Source organism: Chiloscyllium punctatum, chromosome 49 (genome assembly GCF_047496795.1).
Source record: "Chiloscyllium punctatum isolate Juve2018m chromosome 49, sChiPun1.3, whole genome shotgun sequence".
NCBI lineage: Eukaryota > Metazoa > Chordata > Chondrichthyes > Orectolobiformes > Hemiscylliidae > Chiloscyllium > Chiloscyllium punctatum.
In genome coordinates this window covers 19,337,501-19,363,444 of record NC_092787.1, presented here as the reverse complement: position 1 = coordinate 19,363,444, position 25,944 = coordinate 19,337,501, and the positions used below count along the sequence as shown (strand labels likewise).

Genomic DNA, 25,944 nt, shown 5'->3' with positions numbered 1-25,944 from the left:
AATGGCTATGGACACTCATGATACTATTTCTCATACATGTTGCTTAGAACTGCTAAAGTAATTGGCACTGCTATATATAAGCATCAGTGGCTAGGCCAGCAATTGTTGTCCATTCCTAATTGCCGAGGTAAAAACAATGACTGCAGATGCTGGAAACCAGATTCTGGATTAGTGGTGCTGGAAGAGCACAGCAGTTCAGGTAGCATCCAAGTAGCTTCAAAATCAACGTTTCGGGCAAAAGCCCTTCATCAGGAATAAAGGCAGTGAGCCTGAAGCGTGGAGAGATAAGCTAGAGGAGGGTGGGGGTGGGGAGAAAGTAGCATAGAGTACAATGGGTGAGTGGGGGAGGGGATGAAGGTGATAGGTCAAGGAGGAGAGGGTGGAGTGGATAGGTGGAAAAGAAGATAGGCAGGTAGGACAAGTCCGGGCAAGTCAAGGGGACAGTTACTGAGCTGGAAGTTTAGAACTAGGGTGAGGTGGGGGAAGGGGAAATGAGGAAACTGTTGAAGTCGACATTGATGCCCTGGGGTTGAAGTGTTCCGAGGCGGAAGATGAGGCGTTCTTCCTCCAGGCGTCTGGTGGTGAGGGAGCAGCGGTGAAGGAGGCCCAGGACCTCCATGTCCTCGACAGAGTGGGAGGGGGAGTTGAAATGTTGGGCCACGGGGCGGTTTGGTTGAGTGGTGTGGGTGTCCCGGAGATGTTCCCTAAAGCGCTCTGCGAGGAGGCGCCCAGTCTCCCCAATGTAGAGGAGACTACATCGGGTGCAACGGAAACAATAAATGATATTAGTGGATGTGCAAGTAAAACTTTGATGGATGTGGAAGGTCCTTTAGGGCCTTGGATAGAGGTGAGGGAGGAGGTGTGGGCACAGGTTTTACAGTTCCTGCGGTGGCAGGGGAAAGTGCCAGGATTGGAGGGTGGGTTGTTTGGGGGCGTGAACCTGACCAGGTAGTCATGGAGGGAACGGTCTTTGCGGAAGGCGGAAAGGGGTGGGGAGGGAAATATATCCCTGGTAGTGGGGTCTGTTTGGAGGTGGCGGAAATGTCGGCGGATGATTTGGTTTATGCGAAGGTTGGTAGGGTGGAAGGTGAGCACCAGGGGCGTTCTGTCCTTGTTACGGTTGGAGGGGTGGGGTCTGAAGGCGGAGGTGCGGGATGTGGACGAGATGCGTTGGAGGGCATCTTTAACCACGTGGGAAGGGAAATTGCGGTCTCTAAAGAAGGAGGCCATCTGGTGTGTTCTGTGGTGGAACTGGTCCTCCTGGGAACAGATCCGGCAGAGGCGGAGGAATTGGGAATACGGGATGGCATTTTTGCAAGAGGTAGGGTGGGAAGAGGTGTAATCCAGGTAGCTGTGGGAGTCAGTGGGTTTGTAAAAAATGTCAGTGTCAAGTCGGTCGTCATTAATGGAGATGGAGAGGTCCAGGAAGGGGAGGGAGGTGTCAGAGATGGTCCAGGTAAATTTAAGGTCAGGGTGGAATGTGTTGGTGAAGTTGATGAATTGCTCAACCTCCTCGCGGGAGCACGAGGTGGCACCAATGCAGTCATCAATGTAGTGGAGGAAGAGGTGGGGAGTGGTGCCGGTGTAATTACGGAAGATCAACTGCTCTATGTAGCCAACAAAGAGACAGGCATAGCTGGGGCCCATACGTGTGCCCATGGCTACCCCTTTGGTTTGGAGGAAGTGGGAGGATTCAAAGGAGAAATTGTTAAGGGTGAGGACCAGTTCAGCCAAACGAATGAGAGTGTCGGTGGAAGGGTACTGTTGGGGATGTCTGGAGAGGAAAAAAGGGAGGGCTTGGAGGCCCTGGTCGTGGCGGATGGAGGTGTAGAGGGATTGGATATCCATGGTGAAGATGAGGCGTTGGGGGCCAGGGAAACTGAAGTCTTGGAGGAGGTGGAGGGCGTGGGTGGTGTCTCGAACATATGTGGGGAATTCCTGGACTAGGGGGGATAGGACAGTGTCGAGGTAGGTAGAGATGAGTTCAGTGGGGCAGGAACATGCTGAGACAATGGGTTGGCCAGGGTGGTCAGGCTTGTGGATCTTGGGAAGGAGGTAGAACCAGGCAGTGCGGGGTTCCTGCACTATGAGGTTGGAAGCTGTGGATGGGAGATCTCCTGAGGTGATGAGGTTCTGTATGGTCTGGGAGATGATGGTTTGGTGATGGGGGGTGGGGTCATGGTCGAGGGGGCAGTAGGAGGAGGTGTCCTCGAGTTGACGTTTGGCTTCAGCGGTGTAGAGGTCAGTGCGCCAGACTACCACTGCGCCCCCTTTATCCGCTGGCTTAATGGTGAGGTTGGGATTGGAGGGCTGCGCGTTGTGAGGGTGAGAGGTTGGAGTGGGGGAGGGGGGGTCGACAGGTTGAGGCGGTTCATGTCCCGGCGGCAGTCGGAAATGAAGAGGTCGTGGGCAGGTAATAGGCCAGCGTGGGGTGTCCAGGTGGATGCAGTGTGTTGGAGGTGGGCGAAGGGGTCCTCGGAAGGTGGGCGGGAGTCCTGATTGTGAAAGTAAGCTCAGAGGCGGAGGCGACGGAAGAATTGTTCGACATCACGGCGTGTATTAAATTCATTGATGCGTGGACGGAGGGGGATGAAGGTGAGTCCTTTGCTGAGGATTGATCGTTTGTCCTCAGTGAGGGGGAGGTCTGGGGGGATGGTGAAAACTCGGCAGGGCTGGGAGCTGGGATCTGGTGTGGGTGTAGAGCTGGGAGTGGGGGCGGAACCTGTAACTGGAGTGGGTGTGATGGTGGGGGGAATGAGGGTGGAGTCATGAGCAGGGGTAGTGTTCCCTTTGGGGGGTGGGGATAGTGACAGTGGGGTCTGTGGGGGGCATGTCAGCAGAATGCAGGTGAGTGGCGCTGGTGTGGGTGGAAGTGGTGGTGCCCACGGCAGTAGGGGTGGCGGGAGTCACTGAGCATGTGGCATCAGTGATGATGTGAAGGGCAGAAGTGGTGTCAGGTGTGATGCATGAGGAATTGTGAGGGGTGGAAGTGGTTGTGGGAGTGGCCATGATGGGGGCGGAAGTGACATCATCAATCAGCGTGGTGGTGGTCGCTGCATCAGCCGCATGGCTAATGGTGGAATAGGTTCCGAGGCCAGGGGAATCTTCTGGAATGTTTGAGGAGCGCTGGTTAAGGAGGTGGGTGGATAAAAGTTTGTTGTACTTGCAGTTTTTGATGTTTGAGATGGAATTGAAATACTGTTTGTTGAGAGTTGATGTTTGAGATGGAATTGAAATACTGTTTGTTGAGAGTTGATGTTTGAGATGGAATTGAAATACTGTTTGTTGAGAGTTGATGTTTGAGATGGAATTGAAATACTGTTTGTTGAGAGTTGATGTTTGAGATGGAATTGAAATACTGTTTGTTGAGAGATTGCCCTCAAGCGATGAGCAACTTTCTGATTCTGTTGTAGTGTAGTGTTAGTACGTCCACAGTGTCATTAGGAAGGAGTTCTAGGATTTTGACCCTGTGACAATAAAGGAACAGCGATATGGTTCTACATCAAGAATGTATGCAGCTTAGAGGGGAATTGCAAGTTGTGATGTTCCCATGCATCTGTGCCGCTTCTACTTCTAGATGATAAAGTCACAAGTTTGGAAGGTGCTGCTGAGGGAACCTTCATGAGTTCCCAAATGCAACTTGTATTGTTACTTATGACCATTTGAGGTGGAAGCAATGAGTTTTTAAGATGGTAAAAGGAGAGATATCAGAAAGAATTTTATAGACAATAGACAATAGGTGCAGGAGTAGGCCATTCTGCCCTTCAAGCCTGCACCACCATTCAATATGATCATGGCTGATCATCCTTAATCAGTATCCTGTTCCTGCCTTATCTCCATAACCCTTGATTCCACTATCCTTGAGAGCTCTATCCAACTCTTTCTTAAATGAATCCAGAGACTGGGCCTCCAATGCCCTCTGGGGCAGAGCATTCCACACAGCCACCACTCTCTGGGTGAAGAAGATTCTCCTCATCTCTGTCCTAAATGGTCTTCCCCGTATTGTTAAGCTGTGTCCTCTGGGTTGGCACTCACCCATTAGTGGAAACATGTTTCCTGCCTCCAGAGTGTCCAATCCTTTAATAATCTTATATGTCTCAATCAGATCCCCTCTCAGTCTTCTAAACTCAAGAGTATACAAGCCCAGTTGCTCCAGTCTTTCAGCGTAAGGTAGTCCCGCCATTCCAGGAATTGACCTCGTGAACCTAAACTGCACTCCCTCAATAGCCAGAATGTCTTTCCTCAAATTTGGAGACCAGAACTGCACACAATACTCCAGGTGTGGTCTCACCAGGGCCCTGTACAGCTGCAGAAGAACCTCTTTGCTTCTATACTCAGTCCCTCTTGTTATGAAGGCCAGCATGCTATTAGCCTTCTTCACTACCTGCTGTACCTGCATGCTTATCTTCATTGACTGGTGTACAAGAACACCCAGATCTCTTTGTACTGCCCCTTTACCTAAATTGATTCCATTTAGGTAGTAATCTGCCTTCCTATTCTTGCCACCAAAGTGGATAACCATACATTTATCCACATTAAACTGCATCTGCCATGCATCTGACCACTCACCTAACCTGTCCAGGTCACCCTGTAACCTTCTAACATCCTCCTCACATTTCACCCTGCCACTCAGCTTAGTATCATCAGCAAATTTGCTAATGTTATTACTAATACCACCTTCTATATCATTAATATATAATGTAAAAAGCTGCGATCCCAGCACTGATCCCTGCGGTACCCCACTGGTTACTGCCTGCCATTCTGAAATGGAGCTGTTTATCACTACTCTTTGTTTCCTGTCAGCCAACCAACTTTCAATCCAAGTTAGTACTTTGCCCCCAGTACCATGCGCCCTAAGTTTGCTCACTAACCTCCTATGTGGGACTTTATCAAAAGCTTTCTGAAAGTCCAGGTACACTACATCTACTGGATCTCCCTCATCCATCTTCAGAGTTACATACTCAAAGTTATAATGATACAGGAGGTAATTCAGCTCATTGAATTCATGCCAGATCTCTATACTGCAATCCAATCAGTCCCATTTCCTCACTCTAATAGCCCTGAAAGTTTACTTCCATCAAGCAACCTTCCAATTTTCTTCTGAAATCATTCACTGCCTCCACTTCCGTATCCAAGGGGAATAAAAAGTAATGGATCTTGGGACAATTGAAGCTTTCACTAAGATCGATGAATTTTATTAAGTAAGTCTATCAAGGTATATGGAGCAAAGTTAAGGAAATGGAGTTGAGACACAGGTCAACAACGATCTGATTGAATAGTGAAGCTGGATCAAGAGGCTGAACCTCCTCCTTTTGTCCCGAAGCTGCACTTCAATGGTCTATGACAGCAAACTACCACAGAAACTGTTACGAAAACCTGACTAATTGTGTTGGTAGATCTGGCATGTATTCCCTGTCACCTTTAACAGTTCTCATAGTGGGGGGGGATTCAAGATGGCGGTGACCCAGCAAGTCTGAGTCTATAGTGCTCCTCCCAAGACTTGGGCAAAGTGGGTCACCCGCCTTCACCACACTTACCAAATCATTTCAAATAATTTTTACTTAATGTAATTAGTTGCTTCGTACTTAATTTAAACAATTTAATCTCCAGTAAAAGTGACTAAAAGGAAGGGAGCCCGCAGTTCTCAGCAGGCAGAAACCCCTCCCCCACCCTCTCCAGCTGCAGCCGCCCCGGGGGACTTACCTACAATGGCGAGCCTCGTGGAAATAATCTCTAAACTTGATGCGAAGATTGACGCCTTCATCGAAGAATCCTGGCGCCAATGACAGTCACTCTTGGCCGCGCTACAAAAGCATGACCGAGACATCAAAGAAATCGAGCGCCGAGTCGGAGGGGCAGAGCTAAAGGCCGCGACCTCCGAAAGTACAGCAGAATCGGCCGTGGATTGGGTCCAGACTCTTGAACAGCGAGTCCGGACCCTAGAGGATCACACTGACGACCTCGAGAATTGAGGTCATCAAAAATTATTCGGTTGCTGGGCCCTACCAAACAGGAAGAGGAAGGCCAGCTTACAGTGTTTCTCGAGCAGTGGCTTCCACAGCTTTTAGATCTGGAGGCTGGATCAGGCCAGGTAAGGGTGGAATGGGCCTACCGGGTTGCAATATGCAGTCCCGGCTCGAACAGCGCCCCCGCCCGGTCCTGTTCCAGCTGCAGAGCTATAAGGAGAGGCAGATGCTCTTAGAAGCTTCCAGAAATCTTGGGAAAGATCCCCAAACCATGATTTATAAAGGATCCAAGATTATGTTATTCCAGGACTTTTCCCCAGCTCTGGTCCGAAAGAGGAAGGCGTTTGATGAAGCAAAGAAGTGTTTAAGGGACTTAAATATTCAGTACTCCTTACACTACCCAGCGACGCTACGCTTTAATCATGAAGGATCCGTGTATAACTTCGGATCGCTGGAAAAGGCCAAGGAATTTTTGGACTCTCTTAGATAAATTGTAAGAGTTAATTGATGTTGTTTTGCTCTCCCCCCACCCCGGTTTACATCCCCCCTTTTTTTATATCAATCCCTTTTTTTACCTGACTGTTTAATATTATTTTCGGGGGGTGGGGAAAGGGATTTATTTATTTGTTTCTACTTAGCGATTTTCTCCCCCTTTTTTATATATTATATATATATATATAGGCCGGGGGACTAGTTAATGTTGGTGGGGGGAGGTGGTTACCTTATCCTATTTTATTTCTGTCTTTAAGAGTGGGGTTGTTTTTCCCTGTTATTTTGTATTGTTATATTTAATTATTGCTTGTTGAGGCTGTAATTTTGTAGTTATATATGTTTATACATGGTATTAACATTACCAAATATATCCAGGTGTTAGTGTGGGTGGGGGGGGGCAGCAGGTATGGTGCTCACTGTTAACTCTAGCTCTGTAGTATATTTGAATTTTCTTCATCCTATCGAGGAGCACCTGGGTCAAGGGTGGGGCACTGATTGGGAGAGGATACGATGGACTTTTGGAAAGGAAGTGATACCCCCTGGGAACAAGGGGGGAAAGTCTCCATTTAAATATGTTTTATATTTCTTTAATTTAGAAATAGTTTTTATATTGATGTGAGTGTATTAAAGAACCTTTATTTTTGTGAATTTTATATGCTCTATGCTCGGGATGTTCTGGATAGGGTTTCCCCTCCCGAGGGGTCTCGGACTTGCCTGGACGATTATGGTTAATCAGTCGGTTAAGTGGTGCACCTGAAATGTCAAGGGGAGTAATTCACCAGTCAAAAGGAAGAAAATATTATCAAACCTCAAGAAAGAAAGGGTTGATGCAGCTCTCCTACAGGAGACACACTTATTGAATAAAGAACACTTGAAATTACGACAGGGTGGATTTGATCAGGCCTTTTTTTCTTCTTTCAGCTCAAAAAGCAGGGGAGTTGTTATTCTTATTCGGAAGAATTTCCCTTTCAAAATCCTAAATCAGATAAAAGACGGATCTGGATGATATATTCTGATTAAAGCCCTTACAAATGGAGAGGAATATGGGATCTTAAATTTGTATTGCCCCCCGGCACATCCTTTTAAATTTATAACGGAAGCCTTCTCAAAATTGATGGCTCTCAGTGCTCGTCATACAATTATAGGGGGAGATTTTAATTGTACAATGGATCCGGAAATAGATAGGATTCCCAAGAGTACTACAGGATTATCTCCCAGATCTAGACAATTAGTGGATTTGAACAAAGAATTAGGATTAGTAGATGTATGGAGATGTCTCCATCCACAGGGCAGAGATTTTTCTTTCTACTCCAATCCACATAAATGTCATACCAGAATCAATATGTTTTATTGCCCCCTCGATTTTTTAAAATTCCATATCATCCTGTAAAATAGGCAGTATAGCAATTTCCGATCATGCTGCTGTATATATGGAAACCAAGGCGAGGAGCAATGAGACATCCCCTCGGCATTGGCGTATGGACCCCTTCCTGATGAAAGATAGTAAATTTGTAAAGTACTTCTCGCAAGAATTTAAAACTTTTTTTAGAAATTAATTCAGGTACGGCTGGCAACCCATCAATGATGTGGGAGACCATCAAAGTTTATGCGCGAGGTTTGATCATCTCATACTCAGCGACCCAGAAAAATTAAAGGGAGAACAACAGCGACTGCTCGAAGCTCGCTTAAAAGCGGCTGAAACAGCATATTCTATTATCAAATTACAAAGGATTACGGCCCTTAGGACAGCTCTAAACACTACGTTTACCCAAATGGCTAAGAGGGAAATATTATTTGCAAAAAGGTTATATGAATTTGGCGATAAACCTGGTCGATACTAAGCATTTCTCGCAAAGAAAAAGAAGGCCCCTCAAACTATCACGTCTATCAAGGAAAGTACGGGTATTCTGACTCATGATCATAAAAGGATTAACGCAATCTTTAGAAAATTTTATTCTGCTTTATATAAATCGCAGGATTATGAAGGCAGGACTAGGAGGATGCAGTCATTTTTTAAAAGCCTGACCTTTCTGGACTTAACTCCGGAAAAGGTATTGGTCTTGAATGTTCCCCTAACAGTCCAAGAAATACTTGACGCAATCAGGCAATTTCAAAGCAGTAAGGCGCCTGGCCCAGATGGCTTTCAAACTGAATTCTATAAAGAATTTACAGGAATATTGGCTGGTCCACTTATGGACATGTATAACTACACATATAGTCAGGGCTGTCTCCCGCCTTCGCTGAAAGAGGCGAATATCTCTCTTATCCTTAAAAAAGGAAAGGACCCAGAAGATTGCGTGTCATCCAGACCAATATCCTTGCTAAATGTAGATTTTTAAATCCTCTCTAAAACGTTAGCATTGAAGCTAGAAAGGGGATTGCCACATATCATAAAGGAGGATCAGACGGGGTTTATTAAGGGCTGTAGATCATCCAATAATGTTAGAAAGGTTTTGAATGTGATTCAAGCCTGCCATCAGGGAAAGATACCAGGAGTAGTAGTCTCATTAGATGTGGAAAAGGCATTCGACAGGGTTGAATGGTCATATTTGTTTTACACATTGGAAAGGTTTGGCGTTGGAAAGATGTTTACCAAATGGGTCTCAACACTGTATAGTGATCCCAAAGCAGTTGTGATTACCAATGGATTAGGTTCGGATAGCTTCAGTGTGGATAGGGACTGCTGTCAGGGATGTCCTTTTTTGCCATTGCAATTTATGCTAATAATTGAGCCACTAGCAGAAGCTATATGGGCTGACCCTAATATAACGGCCCCGAGGATTGGTACAGGTAAACATAAAATTACCCTTTATGCAGATGATGTTCTTCTATTTCTCAGTAATCCTTTGATGTCCATGCCTTGCTTAATCCAAGTTATTAATACATTTAGTGTATTTACAGGTTATAAAATTAATTCCTCAAAATCAAAGGCTATGCCAATGGGTGGCCTTGCTAGTATATCCCACTTATTGGATGGATCCCACTTTCCCTTTCGGTGGTCCCTAGAGGGTTTCTTATATTTAGGCATTTTTATTACCCCAGTATTTGGTCAGTTATACAAGGCTAACTTTGTGCATTTACTGGAAAGGATAAGGCAGGACCTCCAGCGATGGGGAGACCTTCCAATTTCCTGGTTGGGTAGAATAGCACTAATTAAAATGAATGTCCTGCCCTGTCTCCTATACCCTATGAGAATGCTTCCGGTGATGCTGCCGAGGCTGGCACTACGTAAATTATATGGCTGGTTGGGTTCCTTTATCTGGAATCATAGACGGCCCCTCATTAAGCTGTAGAAGCTACAGCTTCCACAGGCAAGGGGAGGATTGGATTTCCCAGATTTTAGGAAATATCAGTTAAGTTCCCTATTAAGTTACATAGCCGATTGGGTCCTGTCTGACCCGCAATCAACCTGGCTGGACATTGAGGCTTCTCAAGTAAAATGCCCACTTATTAACCTTTTATTTTCAGACAAGAGGAAAATCATTACGGATCAATGTACAATAGGTGAGTGGGGGAGGGGATGAAGGTGATAGGTCATGGAGGAGGGTGGAGTGGATAGGTGGAAAAGAAGATAGGCAGGTAGAACAAGTCATGGGGACAGTGCTGAGCTGGAAGTTTGGAACTAGGGTGAGGTGGGGGAAGGGGAAATAAGGAAACTGTTGAAGTCCACATTGATGCCCTGGGGTTGAAGTGTTCAGAGGCGGAAGATTAGGCGTTCTTTCTCCAGGCGTCTGGTGGTGAGGGAGCGGCGGTGAAGGAGGCCCAGGACCTCCATGTCCTCGGCAGAGTGGAAGGGGGAGTTGAAATGTTGGGCCACAAGGCGGTGTGGTCGATTGGTGCGGGTGTCCCGGAGATATTCCCTAAAGCACTCTGCTAGGAGGCGTCCAGTCTCCCCAATGTAGAGGAGACCGCATCGGGAGCAACGGATGCAATAAATGATATTAGTGGATGTGCAGGTAAAATTTTGATGGATGTGGAAGGCTCCTTTAGGGCCTTGGATGGAGGTGAGGGAGGAGGTGTGGGCGCAGGTTTTGCAAAAAGACTGCATTATTCCATAAAATGTGGCAGCCCTTCTTGAATTACATAAATACAGATATTTCGGCCATCCTCACAAGGGCTTTTATTTAATTGAGATGGTGAACCTGGCTGGTCCGGGGCCCCTTGGGAGAGGAATCCCACATGAATATGGGTTTTGTTACGATTTGATATTAATACATTCCGATCATATATCTCACTACCCAATCTGTGTGTTATCCGTTGTTTTTTTTCTCTTCTTTGAATAATGTAAGAGACTTAATTATACACTCTGGTTAGTTGTAGGTTAGATTAGTAGTCAGTTGAGTTTTGTTTTTTTTCTCTCATTATCTTTTTTTTTGTTTGACAAATTTTGGTTATTATTTATTTAAGATTTAATTGTATATCAATGTTTATACTTGGGTTTTTTTATTTGTAAACTTGTAAAAATATGTTAAATTTTCAATAAAAATATCTCTTAAAAAAAACAGTTGCCACAGCAAGATGAATGTCTGAGTCTGTATGAAATAGTAACCCTCCTGTATACCACAATACACAGAATACAATAGCCTTGTTATCAATGAACCTGGTTAATACAATCTGAACAGAGAAATGCCATTGACCTAACCCAGATCTTTAATCCAACATTTCTAAAACATATGTCTCAAATGAACACCAGAGTTTTAACAGAAGAGAGACAAGTTCCATTTTCCAACAATAAGACCTCTTTGGAATCTTAGAATGTATTTACTTTGGATTTATGTTGTTCCATTTAAACTTCCATCTAAAGCAAATAGTGACAGTAGTGTATGATTCAGTTTTGCAATAAAGATAAGAGAGATCATAAAAGTACAAAGAAAACCACTGTGTTCAATATGTCATGACCTTACCACTGACAAAGAGACAGGACCCAAAAAACTACCTCAGCCAGTACTGGGATTAAACCACACTCTGGCATCTAGTAACTGGCCCCAGAAATACCTCTCTGTAAATGTGTGTTTATGGGTGGGCACTTTATTTTCCCCCACTCACCCTAATTTCCCTCACCTAAAGGTATTTATAATGGAATGCAGTTTCGCAGGCACAGCCCACCACTTGGTGAGACATCAATAACGTATTTATGTAGCAAGTTTAATATGTCAAATATCCTGAATCAATTCACAGGTGCAATATAAAACAAAAGTTGATGCTGACACCACATATAGAGATATATTGATCAAATGAACAAAACCTGTTCAAAGAGATAGGTTTTAAAGAGCAATTTAAAGGGGATGTAGGAAGGGAATACCAGAACTGAGGGTCATGATAACTGAATGCATGCCCACCAACAGCAGAATAGTTAAAATCAGGCTGCACCACAGGCTGGAATCAGATCAGCACAGACATCTTGAAAGGTTGTAGGGTTGTTGGAGATTTAAAAAATAGGGAGGAACAAGGTCTTGGACAGAATTGAAAACAGGATGAGAATTTTAAAATCAAGACTTCTTCTTGATCTCTATTTATGTATTTTAGGGAAATTCAGACAAGTTGTCCACCATTTCCACGATGACACATTCAAGTCATGCAATGATGAAATCACTGTTTTGCTAATGGTTCAAAGAAATTATTAAAATGTCTACACACTGGATTCCCAGTTTACGTGGAGTTATTGATTCTCAGCAGCTTGTTAACAGTTAGGAGAAGTTGAGAAGCAGCTTGGATGCTTTGAGTCTTGACAGTACTTGGCTAAGGGAGTACAGATATTGGGCAGGGTAATGCTTACTGCAAGTTTTCCAGAGATCTCTACTAAGAACATTTACCTAGAGCTGAGGAGAGGACTTAAACAGTCTGTGATCCTTCTGTTTTCAATGGCTTATTGCACTTTGTATTGACTTTTATGAGGAATAGCTATTTGAATGAGGAAATACAGTAACCAAACTGTCAGCACTTTGTGTAAAGTGTCAGACTAAACTAGTAAAATGAAAGATTGCAAATAATTTGTAAATTCCTATGATGTTGCTTCTTCACAAAATATAAATTCCAGGAAATAACACAGTCTTCTTTGTTTATTTACATACCTGTTATAGGTTTGTTATTGAAATTCCAGCTGATGAGTGGAATTGGAAGGCCCTTCGCAGCACATGTTAATAAAAGCCTTTCCCCTTTGTGCAGAGACACATCTGCAGGGAGTTCTGTGAATGCTGGTTGAACACTTACAAACAGGCGGATATCATGGCTGGCCTTCCCGGCTGCACTCACTGCTGTGCAGGTGTAGACACCGGCGTCCTCTGGCTGTGGGAATAAAGAGAGGAAGTTAACCATCCTTAGCTGTCTTGGTGTGGGCACAGCATTGTCCAATGCTGAACTGACAAGCTCTAAATGGGCTAAGGTAAGAAACAAGAAATTCTTTTTCTCTTCTTCAGCAATCCCTGGAGATCGTGATTAACTTACTTCCATCCCATTCCATGCATTCTGAAATAGCTGTTAAGGCCAATGCATAATGTGCAGACTCTGCTACAGGTGAGGCAAGTGGTGCTTGAAGGGTTGAATGGATGGGTTGTCTGGAGACTTGTGCATTCTCTGTTATCCTGATTTTGTCTCTGTGTGCTCCCAATGAAGTCTCTTGATGAGTTTGTTGGTTCCCTGCATAAACTTTGTCCATTTTGCTTGGTATAAATCAAGGTTTCTTATTAATCAGCAAGGATATTTCACTGCTTCAAGGCTTTGAGGACATTCCTAAAGCATTACTGCTGGCCTCCTGTGAGTTTTCTGCCAGACTGGACTCAGAGTAGAGTATTTGCTTTAGAAATTAATGGTAATAATTTAATAATATCCTTCCTAAAGCAAGGAGACCACAGTACACAGTGGCCTCACCAATGTCCTTTACAACCTAAACATTACGTACCAATTCCTACACTCAATGGACTGAGCAATGAAGGCAAGTGTGGTAAACATCATCTTAACCATTTAGATAGGTACACAAATAAGAAAGGTTTGGAGAGATATCTAGCGAACGTAGGCAGGTGGGATGAGTTTAGCTTGGGAAACTTTGTCATCATGGACTAGTTGGAGCAATGGGTCTGTTTCCGTGCTCTAGGACTTTATGATTCTCTAAGTCTGGTGTTAGGCATATGAACAACATGGCCTAGCCAAGGGAACTGGTTTTGAGAGATTAGCACCTCAAAACTGAGTAAGTTACCTAACTGATACCAGAAATAGAAATATCCCTCTATTCAAGTAAATGTATCTGCACTGGGATTAAGGCAAATTGTTGGGTGTGGAAAGTTTCACTCCTCTACTATCTCTGGTGAGGTTTGGTACTGAAACTAATTTATGTTACAAATGTATAGCAACAGAAGGAAATGGTTTTTAAGTTGAAAATAGTAGGCAATGCACTGTCACTGTAATCTGTACCCTAGCCTGCATCAATGCTGAAGAGCATTTCAGAAACAAGTGCTTCCAGATCACAAATGAACCTAGAGGTATTCCACTTCCCGGTATTAATCTGCCACTCTTTGGTACTCATCCAATCAACATAAACCTAGAGTATAAAATGTTTGAAATATGACCATTCAGATATCACACATGTATATTTCTGTATCATATTTAAGTAACATTATCTTCTGCCAACTCATTGGAGTAGAAAATTGGCATTGTTGATATGATCATTGCGTATTCATTGTTTCTGCCTGTCAACTTATGCTGTTCTCTGCTTCTCTAAGTTGTCTGTAACATTGCCTGGCTTGCTGGTTTGTTCAGGGAATGGGACAGCAGGTGAGACTGTGGTGAGGCAGCAAAGTTTCAAGGGTTGGGAGCAGGGCGATGAGGTGTAGTAGAGAGACAGGAAGTGGGATATAGGCAGAATAGCAAGCAGCATAACAAATGAAGTAGGGGTTGGGAGTCTGGCAGCAAACGACAGGCATCCAAAACAGGCATCCAACTACCTGCATCATCACTGGCAGTGATGTCACAGGGTCTGTGATTGCGTGGACTGGTGAATGTGCCTCTGTTGCAGTGGCAGCAAACAGCCTTAAAACAAAAACAAAAGATTTCCAATCTGTTTAGAAGCTTCTTGAACACCAAAAACACTTTCTTGTTTGCCACTGCTCCTTAAGTACAAGTGAGTGATGTAACACTCCTGTCCATGCTAAACTCCAAGACATCTGACCTGCAGTAACAAGAATATGATGTCCTCTGATACTAACAACTAGTGTGAAATATGATTTAAAAAAAAATAGTACATTGGTCTCTGTATGATCAATGGCTGAACTGGAAGAAGCAGATCCTAACTATCAACTCTGTGCCAATGCCATCATTTGGAGTTGTAACTCAGGGATCACCGGCACCTGTGGTATACTGGGAGAAGGATGGTGATGCAGTGCCAGATGTTTCAGGAAAATTCAACTCCAAATGATAGCATTGGCACAGGGTTGGCAAAACACCAACAGGATGTCACCTGTTACTTTCCATGACAAATAGGTGGTGCCTTATTTTCAAGGAAGGGATGAACTTCAGGGCAGCAGGCATGTTGGCTGCTTTCTCCCACCTTTAAGATTTTGGTGCAAGGAGACTGATTAAATAGGACAGAAAAGAAAAATACCTGTTAAAGGGGAAGTAAGCAAGGGTTTCCTAGTAGAATAGCTAATAGTTTTGACAGTTGGCATGGTGCTCATTCAATCAATGAACTCAATTGTTCCAAAGGTCTTAAGTGAAGTGTGGTCACTGTTGTAATGTACGCTTATACACATAGCACACTTCCACAAACAGTGATGTGAAACTGAGAAGATCATTTGTTCTTAATGATGTTACTTTAGTGATAAATACTCGCCAAGTCACTGGGGATAATAGCCCTGATTCTTCACTTGCATCAAAGAGGGCAGGGATGGATTCAACTCAATATCTCAACAAACATAGCATCTCTACAAGCTCCTTCAGTGGTCCTGGATCATCAACCTGCTTTTTGTGCAAAGTGTCTGGAGTGAGACTGCAACACACAATACAACTCTGAGGCAACAGTTTTATCACTGAGCTATAGTTAATAGAAGGCCCTGAAAGAGACAAAGTTTTACTCTTAGTTTATTAATTGATCTCATATGAGTGATTGTGGAATCAAGGTGGTCTAGGAAGTCTCTCAGGAAGGGCAAGTAAATTCACTGCTGTTGCCTAAATCCATGGAACTGTATTCCCAAATTAGCCAGAAACCTCAAAAAAAGCACACAAAGCATCTAAAGTGACTATGAGAGTAGGCTTGACACACTTTTTTTGAAAGTTACAAGTAAGCAATGAACAGTTCTTTACCGTTGTGTTTTCCACAATCAGTTCTCCAGACTGCAATGCAGTGAATTTTCCTGAAACATCTGGCACTGCAACACCATCCTTCTCCCAGTATACCACAGGTGCCGGTGATCCCTGAGCTACACAGGGCACAAGAGCCTGCGAATCCTCCAACACTGACAACTCCAACTGACCAATTACGATTGATGGTGGAACTGCAAGGAAAGGGAACATTGTGAAACAGAATCCGTTTTGTTCTCCCATATTTGGGAGATCCATAAGAATGTTCGAAATAGAAACTAGAGTAGCCTGTTGAACTTGCTCCACTGTCAATAAGTCATGGTTGAACTGGGTGTTTAATAGCACTTCCTTGCCTTTCTCTTAACTCCCTTGTCAATCAAAAACTTATCTAAAGCCCTGAATATATTCAATGACCCAATCTCCATTGGTATCTGTGGAAAATAATTCAAAGGACTTGCATGGTAATGCATGCACTAGGAACTAGACCCTTCAGTATCGTGGCATTCTGTAGTCTCTCTCTCCACTTAAGTAATGTTCTACTTTTCCATCTTCTACTGCACAACCTCACATTTATTGGACAATCCCACATTATACACCAACTGGGAAATTTCGGTCCACTCACTGAATCTTTGCCATCATACATGTGGTCACTCGTTGAAAGTGTCAAGTGGTGCAGAGAAAGAATCTGTGTATTTATATTGCAATTTCATATTCTCAGGACATCCCAAAGTGCATATTCCATTTACAATTTTTAAAACATGGGCACTGATGTTATGATGGATATGCCATTTATTTTGTGCAAAGCAAAATTCCACAAGATGATGTCCAGGTTTTTGTCCTGGTCGCATTAGTTGAAGGAGGCATGTTGTCAAGACCATGAGCAGAAATCACTAAAAGTTATTTTTAGCAGAATTCTCTGCTCTTATTAATATCAAAGGATGACCTTCATCCAGTTGGAAGGGGATAACAATTTATGGAATCCCTGTAGCATGGAAGCAGTCCATTCAGCCCATCAAGTCCATATTAACCCTTTGAAAAGCATCCCTCCCAGACCCATCCCTTATCTTATCCATGTAACGCTACTATAACCATGGCTATTCACCTAACCTGCACATCTTTGGACTGTGGGAGGAAACCCACTGAGACACAGGGAGAATTATGCAAACTACACACAGACAGTTGCTCAAGGCTGAAATCGTACCCAGATCCTTGGTGCTGTAAGATGGCAGTGCTAACCACTGAGCCACTGTGCCACCGGTGCATTCCATCAGAGTGTAACTGAAATACCAACAGGGCCATAGGACAGAAATAGAACTTGTTACCCAACCACTATTTCACATGGGCCAATTGAAGACCTAGTTTCCCATGAGGAGGAGAAAGGAGATCTGAAGAACTGATCCTAAGTACAATATCTCAGATTAACCCAGAGAGAGGTCAGTGCATCATAGGAAGAAGGAAGAAACTGGCAAATAAAATACTATAATAACACAGCAGGTCCGTAAGTCTCTGTGACTGATGAACACCTGGAATCCTGCATGCAGTTTTGGTCTCCAAATTTAAAGAAGGATATACTTGCATTTGAAGCAATACAGAAAAGGTTCACTAGATTAATCCTTGAGATGCAGGGGTTGATATATAATGAAAGGCTATGTAAATTGGGACAGGATTCTCAGGGACTTTAAAAGACTGAGAGATGATCTAATTGAACTGTATAGAATTATGAAAGGGTAGACATTGAGAGGTTGCTTCTGTTGGTCAGGAGTCTAAAATATGGTCTCAGGATAAGGGGCCAATCATTTAAAACTGCAAAAGGGCAAAATTCTTCACTAAATAAGTTGGACGTTTTTAGAAGTTTCTAAGATAGAAGGTTATGGATGCTCCATCACTAACTACATGTAAGTCTGGGAGACAGCCTTTTGGTCTCTTAGGGTAGTGGGGATATGGTAGGTAGGTGGGAAAGTGAAATTGAAATTCAAGATCAGCTATTTTGCACTGAATGGCAGAGCAGGCTCAATGACCCACATGATCTCTAGCTGCTTGTATCTCTTGTACTCAACTGGGCACTGTCTGACACAGAATTTAATTAGTGATGAAGGTGTGCCAGATGGTGCTCTATAGCCTTGAAAATAATGAACAACATTTCAGGCAGTGTCATTCATGACTCAGTTGCTAGCCTTGCATTATGTTTTCTCATAAATAATCGCTGCTGTGGAGAAAAAAAAACATTCTGGGTTCTAGTTGTGCAGTAGTAGTGTCTCTACTTCCAAGCCAGAAATTCCAGGTTCAAGTCCCACCTGAGACTGAAGAGTAAGCATTGTTTAAGAAGGATAACAGGGATAACCCAGTATATTATAGGCTGGTGAGCCTTACATCAGTGCTAGGGAAATTATTGGAAAAGATTCTTATGGACAGGATTTGCATGCATTTGGAAAATAATGGAGTTATTAGGAAAGTCAACTTGTTTTGTGCAGAGGAGGTCTTGTCTCAAAAACATGACAGCTTTTTCAGGAAGTGGCAAAAATGAGGATAGGGCAGTGGATGTTGTCTACATGGACTTTACTAACATATTTGACAAGGTCCCTCACGATAGGATGGTTCAGAAGATTAAATCACATGGGATCCACAGTAAGTTGATAAGTTGGATACAAAATTGGGTTGGCCTTAGAGACAGAGAGTAGTTGTGGAGTGAAGTTTTCTAATCGGACATCTGTGATCTATGGTGTTCCATAACGATCAGTGTGGGGGCCTAATATATATATATATATATATATGAGAATGTATGATTAGTAAGTTTGCTGGACACAAAAATGGTAGAGTTGTGGATAGTAAGGAAAGTTGTCAAAGGATACAGCAGGATATATATTGGTTGGACAGTTGGGTGGAAATATGGCAGATGGAGTTTAAACTGGATAAATTTCATCTTGGGAAGTCAGTTGTGGGGTGCAAGTCCATAGCTCCCCAAAAGGGGCAATACAAATGGATAAGGTGGCAAAGAAGATATCTGGCATGCTTGCCTTCATTGGCTGGGGCACTGGGTATTGACGTTCCTGTGCAGTACTGAAGGACTTAAACATTCTGGATGAGACATTAAACTGAGGGGCCATTGCTTTTCGAGGTGCAAACAATTCCATAGACACAACGTGAAGAATATCTGGGAAATTCTCCCTGATGGCCTGGTTATTATTCAGTCTGCAACCCATGTTTCCTCTAATGTTTCCTGCTGCTATGTGGACTTCTGAAGCCTTTGTGCAACAGCGACTGCTGGAACCAGAAGTGAATTCATCTGCACACCAAACAGTGTGCATGGACCCTCTAAGTAGCTGTGCAACCGTGCAGTTTACAGTGAACATTGTTATGGTGTTGGCTGCGAGCAAACAGAACATCGGGGCATTGGCAAATTGTATTTTGCAGAATCTTGTTGTGTGCAAATTGGGGGCGGCATTTCCTTACACTGTTGATCGGCTGTGATACATTTGAGGAATTGCTGACATTATGAAAGGAGCTCCATAAGTGCAAGCTATTTCTTTTGTTTTATTTTGAAATGTTCACTAAAGAGATTTTCATTTAATTCGTTCATTGGACGCTGGCTTTGCTGGTGGGCCAGCTTTTATTGCCTGCCCCTAGTTGCCCTTGAGATGGTGGTGGTGGACTACCTTCTTGAACTGCTGTAGTGACCCACAACACCAGGAGGATTGGGAAGGATAGGGAGGGAATATGACCATGACGAAGTGGCAATATATTTTCAAGTCAGGATAGTGAGTGGCTAGGAGAAGAACTTGCAGGTGGTGGTGTTCCAATGTGTCTGCTGCCCTTGTCCTTCTAGATGGAAGTGGTTGTGAGTTTGAAAGGTGCTGTCCAGGGATCTTTGATGAATTCCTGCAATGCATCTTGGAGATAGGACACACTGCTGCAACTGAGTGTTGATGGTGGAGCCAATGGACGCTTGTGGATGTGGTGCCAATTAAGAGGTTGCTTTGTCTTAGATAGTCTAGATTAGAGTGGTGCTGGAAAAGCACAGCAGGTCAGGCAGCATCCAAGGAGCAGGAAAATCGACATTTTGGGCAAAAGTCCTTCATCAAGCACCACTCTAATCTTGACTCTGGTTTCCAGCATCTGCAGTCCTCACTTTTGCCTTGTCTTAGATAGTGTCAAGCCTCTTGAGTGCTGTTTCAGCTGCACCCATCCAGGCAAGTGGGGAGTATTCTGGATGTAGGTTTGCTCGCTGAGCTGGAAGTTTCATTTCCAGATGTTTCATCTGAAGCCCACTGAAGATGTTACCTAGTAGGGTGACAAAACGTCTGGAAATGAACCTTGCAGCTCAGCGAGCACACCTACATCCAGAACCTCAACCTGAGCTACAAATCTTCTCAAAACGCGCTAAGGGGAGTATTCTAACATGCTTCTGACTTTTGATTTGATTTATTATTGTTACGTGTACCTAGGTATGTGACAAGTTTTGTTTTACATGCAGTACAGGCAGATCATACAACACAATGTACACAACGATTGTAGGATATTTAAGAATAAGATCTACTGTAGAGAGTTTGCAAAGAGTCGCCATGCTTCTGCACCATTTGGAACTACTGACTTCTGCCTTGTAGATGATGGACAGGTTTTGGGGAGTCAAGAGGCGAGTTATTTGCAGCAGTATTCTGAGCATCTGACTTGCTCTTTTATACACTGAGTTTATGTGGTGAGTTCAGTTCAGTTTCTGATCGATACTACCCCTCAGGATATTGATACTGGGGGATTCAGTGATGGTAACATAACTGAATGTCAAAGGATGTGGTTAGATTTTAGATGGTCCTTGCCTGGTATTTATGTGGCATGAATGTTACTCAGTTGTCAGCTCAAGCCTGGATATTGTCCAGATCTTCTTCCATTTGAACATGGACTGCTTCAGTATCTGAGAAGTCATAACTGGTGCTGAACATTGTGCAATCATCAATGAATATTCTCACTTCTGACCTTATGATGGAGAGAAGGTCACTGATGAATCAGCTAAAGATGGTTGGGTCTAGGCCACTTCCCTGAGGAACTCCTGCGAAGCTATCATTGATGACTGACCTCCAATAACAACAAACAGCTTCCTATGTGCCAGGTATGAGTCCAACCACAGACTGCTTGCCCCCGATACCCATTAATTCCAGTTTTGCTAGGGCTCCTTGATGCTACATTCAGTCAAATGCAACCTTGATATCAAGAGCTGTCACTCTCACCTCACCTCTGGAAGTCAGCTATTTTGTCCATGTTTGTATCAAGGCTGTAGTGAGGTCAGGAGCTGAGAATCTCTAGTGGAACCTAAACCGAATGTCTGTGAGTAGATTATTGCTAACTAGGTGCTGCTTGATAGCATGGTTGATGATATCTTCCATCACTTTATTGATGATTTAGATTAGATTGATGGTGTGGTAATTGGCTGGGTTGGATGTCCTGCTTTTTGTGTATAGGACATACCTAGGCAATTTTCCACATTGTCACGTAGATGTCAGTGTTGCACCTGTACTGGAAGAATTGGCTAGGGGAATGGCAAATTTTGGAGCACAAGTCTTTAGTACTATTGCCAGAATGTTGTCAGGGCCCACAACCTTTGCAGTATCCAGTGTCCCCAACTGTTTCTTAATATCACATGGAGCCAATCAAATTGGCTGAAGACTGGTATCTGTGATGCTGGGGACCATTGGAGGAAGTTGTAATGGATTATCCACTCAGGACTCCTGGCTGAAGATTACTTGAATGTTTCAGCCTCATATTTTGCACTGATTAGATTAGAGATTAGATTACTTACAGTGTGGAAACAGCTCCTTCAGCCCAACAAGTCCACACCAACCCACCGAAGCGCAACCCACCCAGACCCATTCCCCTACATTGACCCCTTCACTTAACACTACGGGCAATTTAGCATGGCCAATTCACCTAACCTGCACATTTTTGGACTGTGGGAGGAAACCGGAGCACCCGGAGGAAACCCACGCAGACACGGGGAGAATGTGTAAACTCCACACAGTCAGTCACCTGAGGCGGGAATTGAACCCGGGTCTCTGGCGCTGTGAGGCAGTGTTGGACTCTTCCATTATTGAATGTGGGTATATTTGTGGAGCCTCCTCCTCCTCCAGTGAATTGTTTATGATTGGATGTGGTAGGGCTGCAGAGCTTAGATCTCATTGTTTGGTTGTGGGATTGCTTAGTAGTGTTTATCACTTGCTGTTTATACTTTTGACATGCAAGTACAGTAATGCTGTTTGGTCGCTTCACAGCTCATTTTTGGGTATACCTGGTGCTGCTTCTGGCATGCTCTCCTGTACTTTACATTGATCCTTTTGCTTGATGGCAATAGGCGAGTGGGGATTTGCTGGACAATGAGGTTTCAGATTGTGCTGCTGATGATGGCCCACAGCACCTCATGGATAACCAGTTTTGAGTTGCTAGATGTGTTCGAAGTCTGTCCCATTTGGCATGTGGTAGTGCCACACACTAGGATGGAGATTATTCTCAATGTGAAGGTGGGACTTTGTTTCCACAAGGACTGTGCTGTGGTGCAGGTGCAGCTGGAAGATTTGTAAGGATGAGGTCAAGTATGCTTTGCCCTCTTGTTGGTTCCCTCGCCACCTGCTGCAGACCTTGCCTGGCAGCTCCATCCTTTAGGACCCAACCAGCTCAATATGTAGAGATGCTGCTCAGGCACTCTTAATGGTGGACATGGAAATTCCTCACCCAGAGTGGATTTTGCATCCTTGCCACCCTCAGTTTTCCTTTCAATGTTTTCAACATGGAGGAATACTGAACATAAAAAAAACAAAGAACCTTGAATGCTGGGAATCAGAAACAAACATAGAAATTACTGTTCAGGAATTCAGAATACTGGACCCGAAACATAAACATTGTTTTTGGTCCACTGATGCTACCAGTCCTGCTGAATTATCCCATTTGTTATGGAGGAGTATTGATTTATCAGCTGAGGGAGAACGGTCCATGATCATCATCAGGGGATTTCCTTGCCCATGTTTAACCTGAAGCCATAAGACTCCATGGGGTTCACAATGAATGTTGAGGAATCCCAGCTCAACTTCCTCCTGATTGTACACCACTATACCACTACTGCTCGGTCTGGCCTGCCAGTGGGACACTACAAATCCAAAGATGGCGATGGTGGTGTCTGGGACATTGATTTGAAGGTATGATTCTGTGAGTATGACTGTGTCTGTGAGACAGCTCTCCCAATTTTGGCACTAGCTCCCAAATGTTAGTGAGGAGGATTTTACAGAGTTGAAAGGACTATTTCTGCCATTGTCTGTTCTGGTGTGTAGATCAATGCCAGGTGTCCCATCTGGTTTCATTTCCTCTTTGAGACTTTGTAGTGATTGATACAACTGACTGGCTTACTAGATCATTTCAGAGGGCAATTGACAGTCAACCACATAGCTGTGAGTCTGGAGTCACACATAGACCAGATTAAGTGAGGATGACAGATTTCCTTCCCTGAAGGACATAAGCATTAGTGCTGTTGGGAGGTTTTGAGAACTATACAAAAATTGCCACTAGGTGACTCAAATCACTCCACAGCATTAACATGTATTGAAAATTGTTTTAACAGCACATTTTACTACATTAACAGTGTTATATAAATGCACAAGTGATGGTACCAATCTCACCCTGCACCACAAGAATCGTGTCCAGGCTGACCACCCCTGCCTTGTTCCTGGCAACACATGTGTACCATCCTGCATCCGCAAGCTGGATCGGTAGAATCTGTAGGGATCCATTTGCAAATGTTTGCAGGCGCATCTGGTTAGCAATGGTGCGGCCATCTTTCACCCATGTTACCTCTGGTTTTGGGTGCCCCTCTGCCTCGCATGGTAAAGTTGCAGGATGGTCAATGGTGGCTTTATATTCCCTGCTGTGAGCTTTGATAATCGGGGGAACTGAGTAAAAAGTGAAAAAAAAGTTTCACCATATAACAAGTGGATTGTATTTTCCATCAGTCAGTCTGTGTCTGATCCCTGGTTGTCTCAAAGATCAAACAGTCCCTAAACATGTGTTAAAGCAAAGATTTTAACACTGTTAATTGCAAAGCATTAACTCTCATCAGAACCTTACCTTGGACCACCAGTTTTGTCTTGCCCAGAGCAGTGCCAGCTGGATTTTGGGCAATACACATGTAATTCCCTGAATACTCCTCCGTGGCTCTGGTGATCTCCAGTGCTCCATTAGCCAGTAAGAGATAACCTAAGACAGAAACTAATGATCAGTCAAAACCTTGGGTCATGCACAGTGGGAGATGATCAGCATAGTCAAACGTGGATATAATAAAGAGAATTCATCTCTCTTCTTCAGAAAATAATCATTCAACATAAAACTATGAGACTTACAGCAGAAGATCATTCGGCACATTAAGTCTGCTCTGCCATTCAATGACACCTTAGCTGATTGGATAATCCTCCACTTTATTGTCTTATGCCCATAACTCATGATTCCCTTACTGATTAAAAATCTATTTCAGCCTTGAATATTCTTCACAGCCCAGCTTTGATAATCCTCCACAGTAAAGAACTCTACAGACTGACTACCCTCAGAGAGGGAAAATGCTCCTCACCTCTGTCTTAAATGAATGATCCTTTCCTTTGAAGTTATGCCCACTGGACCTAGACTCTCCTACAAGGGAAACCAACTTCTCCGCAACTACCCTGTCAAGGCCCATAAGAATCTTATATGTCTCTTTTTCTAAACTTGATGAATATGAGCTCAGTCTACTCAATTTCTTCTGATGCAAATCATTCCATACTTGAGATCAATCAAATGAACCTTCTTTGGGCTGCCTCTAAATGTCAGTGTATGTTTCCCTGGATAAAGGGACTAAAATTGTTCGTAGTATGCCAGGTGTGGTCTGAGTAGTGTCTTGGATAGTTTTAGGAAGACCTTCCCATTTTTATTTCAAAGTGAACCAGGATAAAGACCAACATTTCATTTGTCTTCCCTTCCTTTCTTGGTAATGCAATGTGAAATCTTGATATTAGAATGCCATTTCAAGGATACACAGTTCTTTTTTCCTTATCATCATTCATAATTCTAGTGGTGGTGTGTTATAGCACCTGGTAACTTGCACATTGTAAAGATACAAATATTGAAGGTCAAGGTCCCAAATATCTGTCCATCACATGACTGGCCAAGAATCTCTCCTACTCTTACCACCTGCTATTATATTTGTTAGATGATATTCAACATGCTCGCCTGTGTTATAAATGCACCTTCCTTGGTCCTGCACTGGGACTCAAATCTACAGCTTTTGGCTCAGAGGCAAATTGCTGCTCACTACATCACAAGACCTACACCCCATAACGCTGTAGCTGGGCATACTCTGAAGGTAAAACATGCACACAATGGCTAATTTCAAGTTATTCATAATAAAGGTAAAAACTTTATTCCTGTCCCTCAGCTTGACATTCCCCACCACTGTTATCTGTTTTGCCAACCACAGGTTACTGTAGGAAATGGAATTGAAAATTGATTGTGTCAATGATGAGGGGAATTTCACATTAAAAAGCTGTCTTTTTGATAGGGTCTTGGAAGCCAGAGAGTCATTAATGAGTTTATAGGTATCTCTTTCTGTCTTTACATTTTTATTGAATTGAGAGCCTTTTGGCAAACAGCTCCCTGCCGGTACACCACAGTTAAAATGTAGGATAAGAATCCCTCTATTTCTATCCAGAAATGCTCCCAAATTCATGAAAGCATTCCTTGCTATACAACTTGGGGATTTCCATCTCTGCAGATCATCTCGTGGCACTGTGAATAGTATTCCTGTCTCTGAATCAGAATTTCTGGGTTTGAGTCCCAATCCAGAACTTGGCAGCCAAGGAAAGTGGATCCTATCAACCTGCAAATACATCAAAGACATGCCAAGGGCAGGTGATAAGAGTAGAAGAGATTCCTGGTCAATCATATCATGAAAAGAATGACAGAGCCTCTCTTGCTATCTATTGCTCCAGAGTACCACATGTATGCAACAGTGCATGCTGCCACTAAACTTGGATTCTGAGGGAACCATGACACATCTGCACAACCACCATACATGTTCCCTTGAGTAAACCAATTTAATATTAGTTTTGTACAAATAGCCATGCTCCAGGAAGTAGATTGTGATGCACACAGGGTCTTCATGGAGGATTCTTAAGTTTACAGGCATACATTAGACTCATCA

General features: G+C 43.5%; 1 protein-coding gene across 3 annotated transcripts in view; it reads right to left on the bottom strand.

The window, feature by feature from the left end:
- Positions 1-25,944, bottom strand: part of LOC140469322 (hemicentin-1-like) — a 438,266-nt gene that overhangs the window by 64,931 nt on the left and 347,391 nt on the right. For all 3 annotated transcript variants that reach the window (XM_072565717.1, XM_072565718.1, XM_072565719.1), the window contains exons 80-83: positions 23,844-23,972; positions 23,399-23,668; positions 15,750-15,940; positions 12,530-12,743 (exon numbers count right to left, since the gene is read on the bottom strand). In XM_072565717.1, the coding sequence (XP_072421818.1) occupies positions 12,530-12,743; positions 15,750-15,940; positions 23,399-23,668; positions 23,844-23,972 (804 nt within the window). The remainder of the gene's footprint in view (positions 1-12,529; positions 12,744-15,749; positions 15,941-23,398; positions 23,669-23,843; positions 23,973-25,944) is intronic.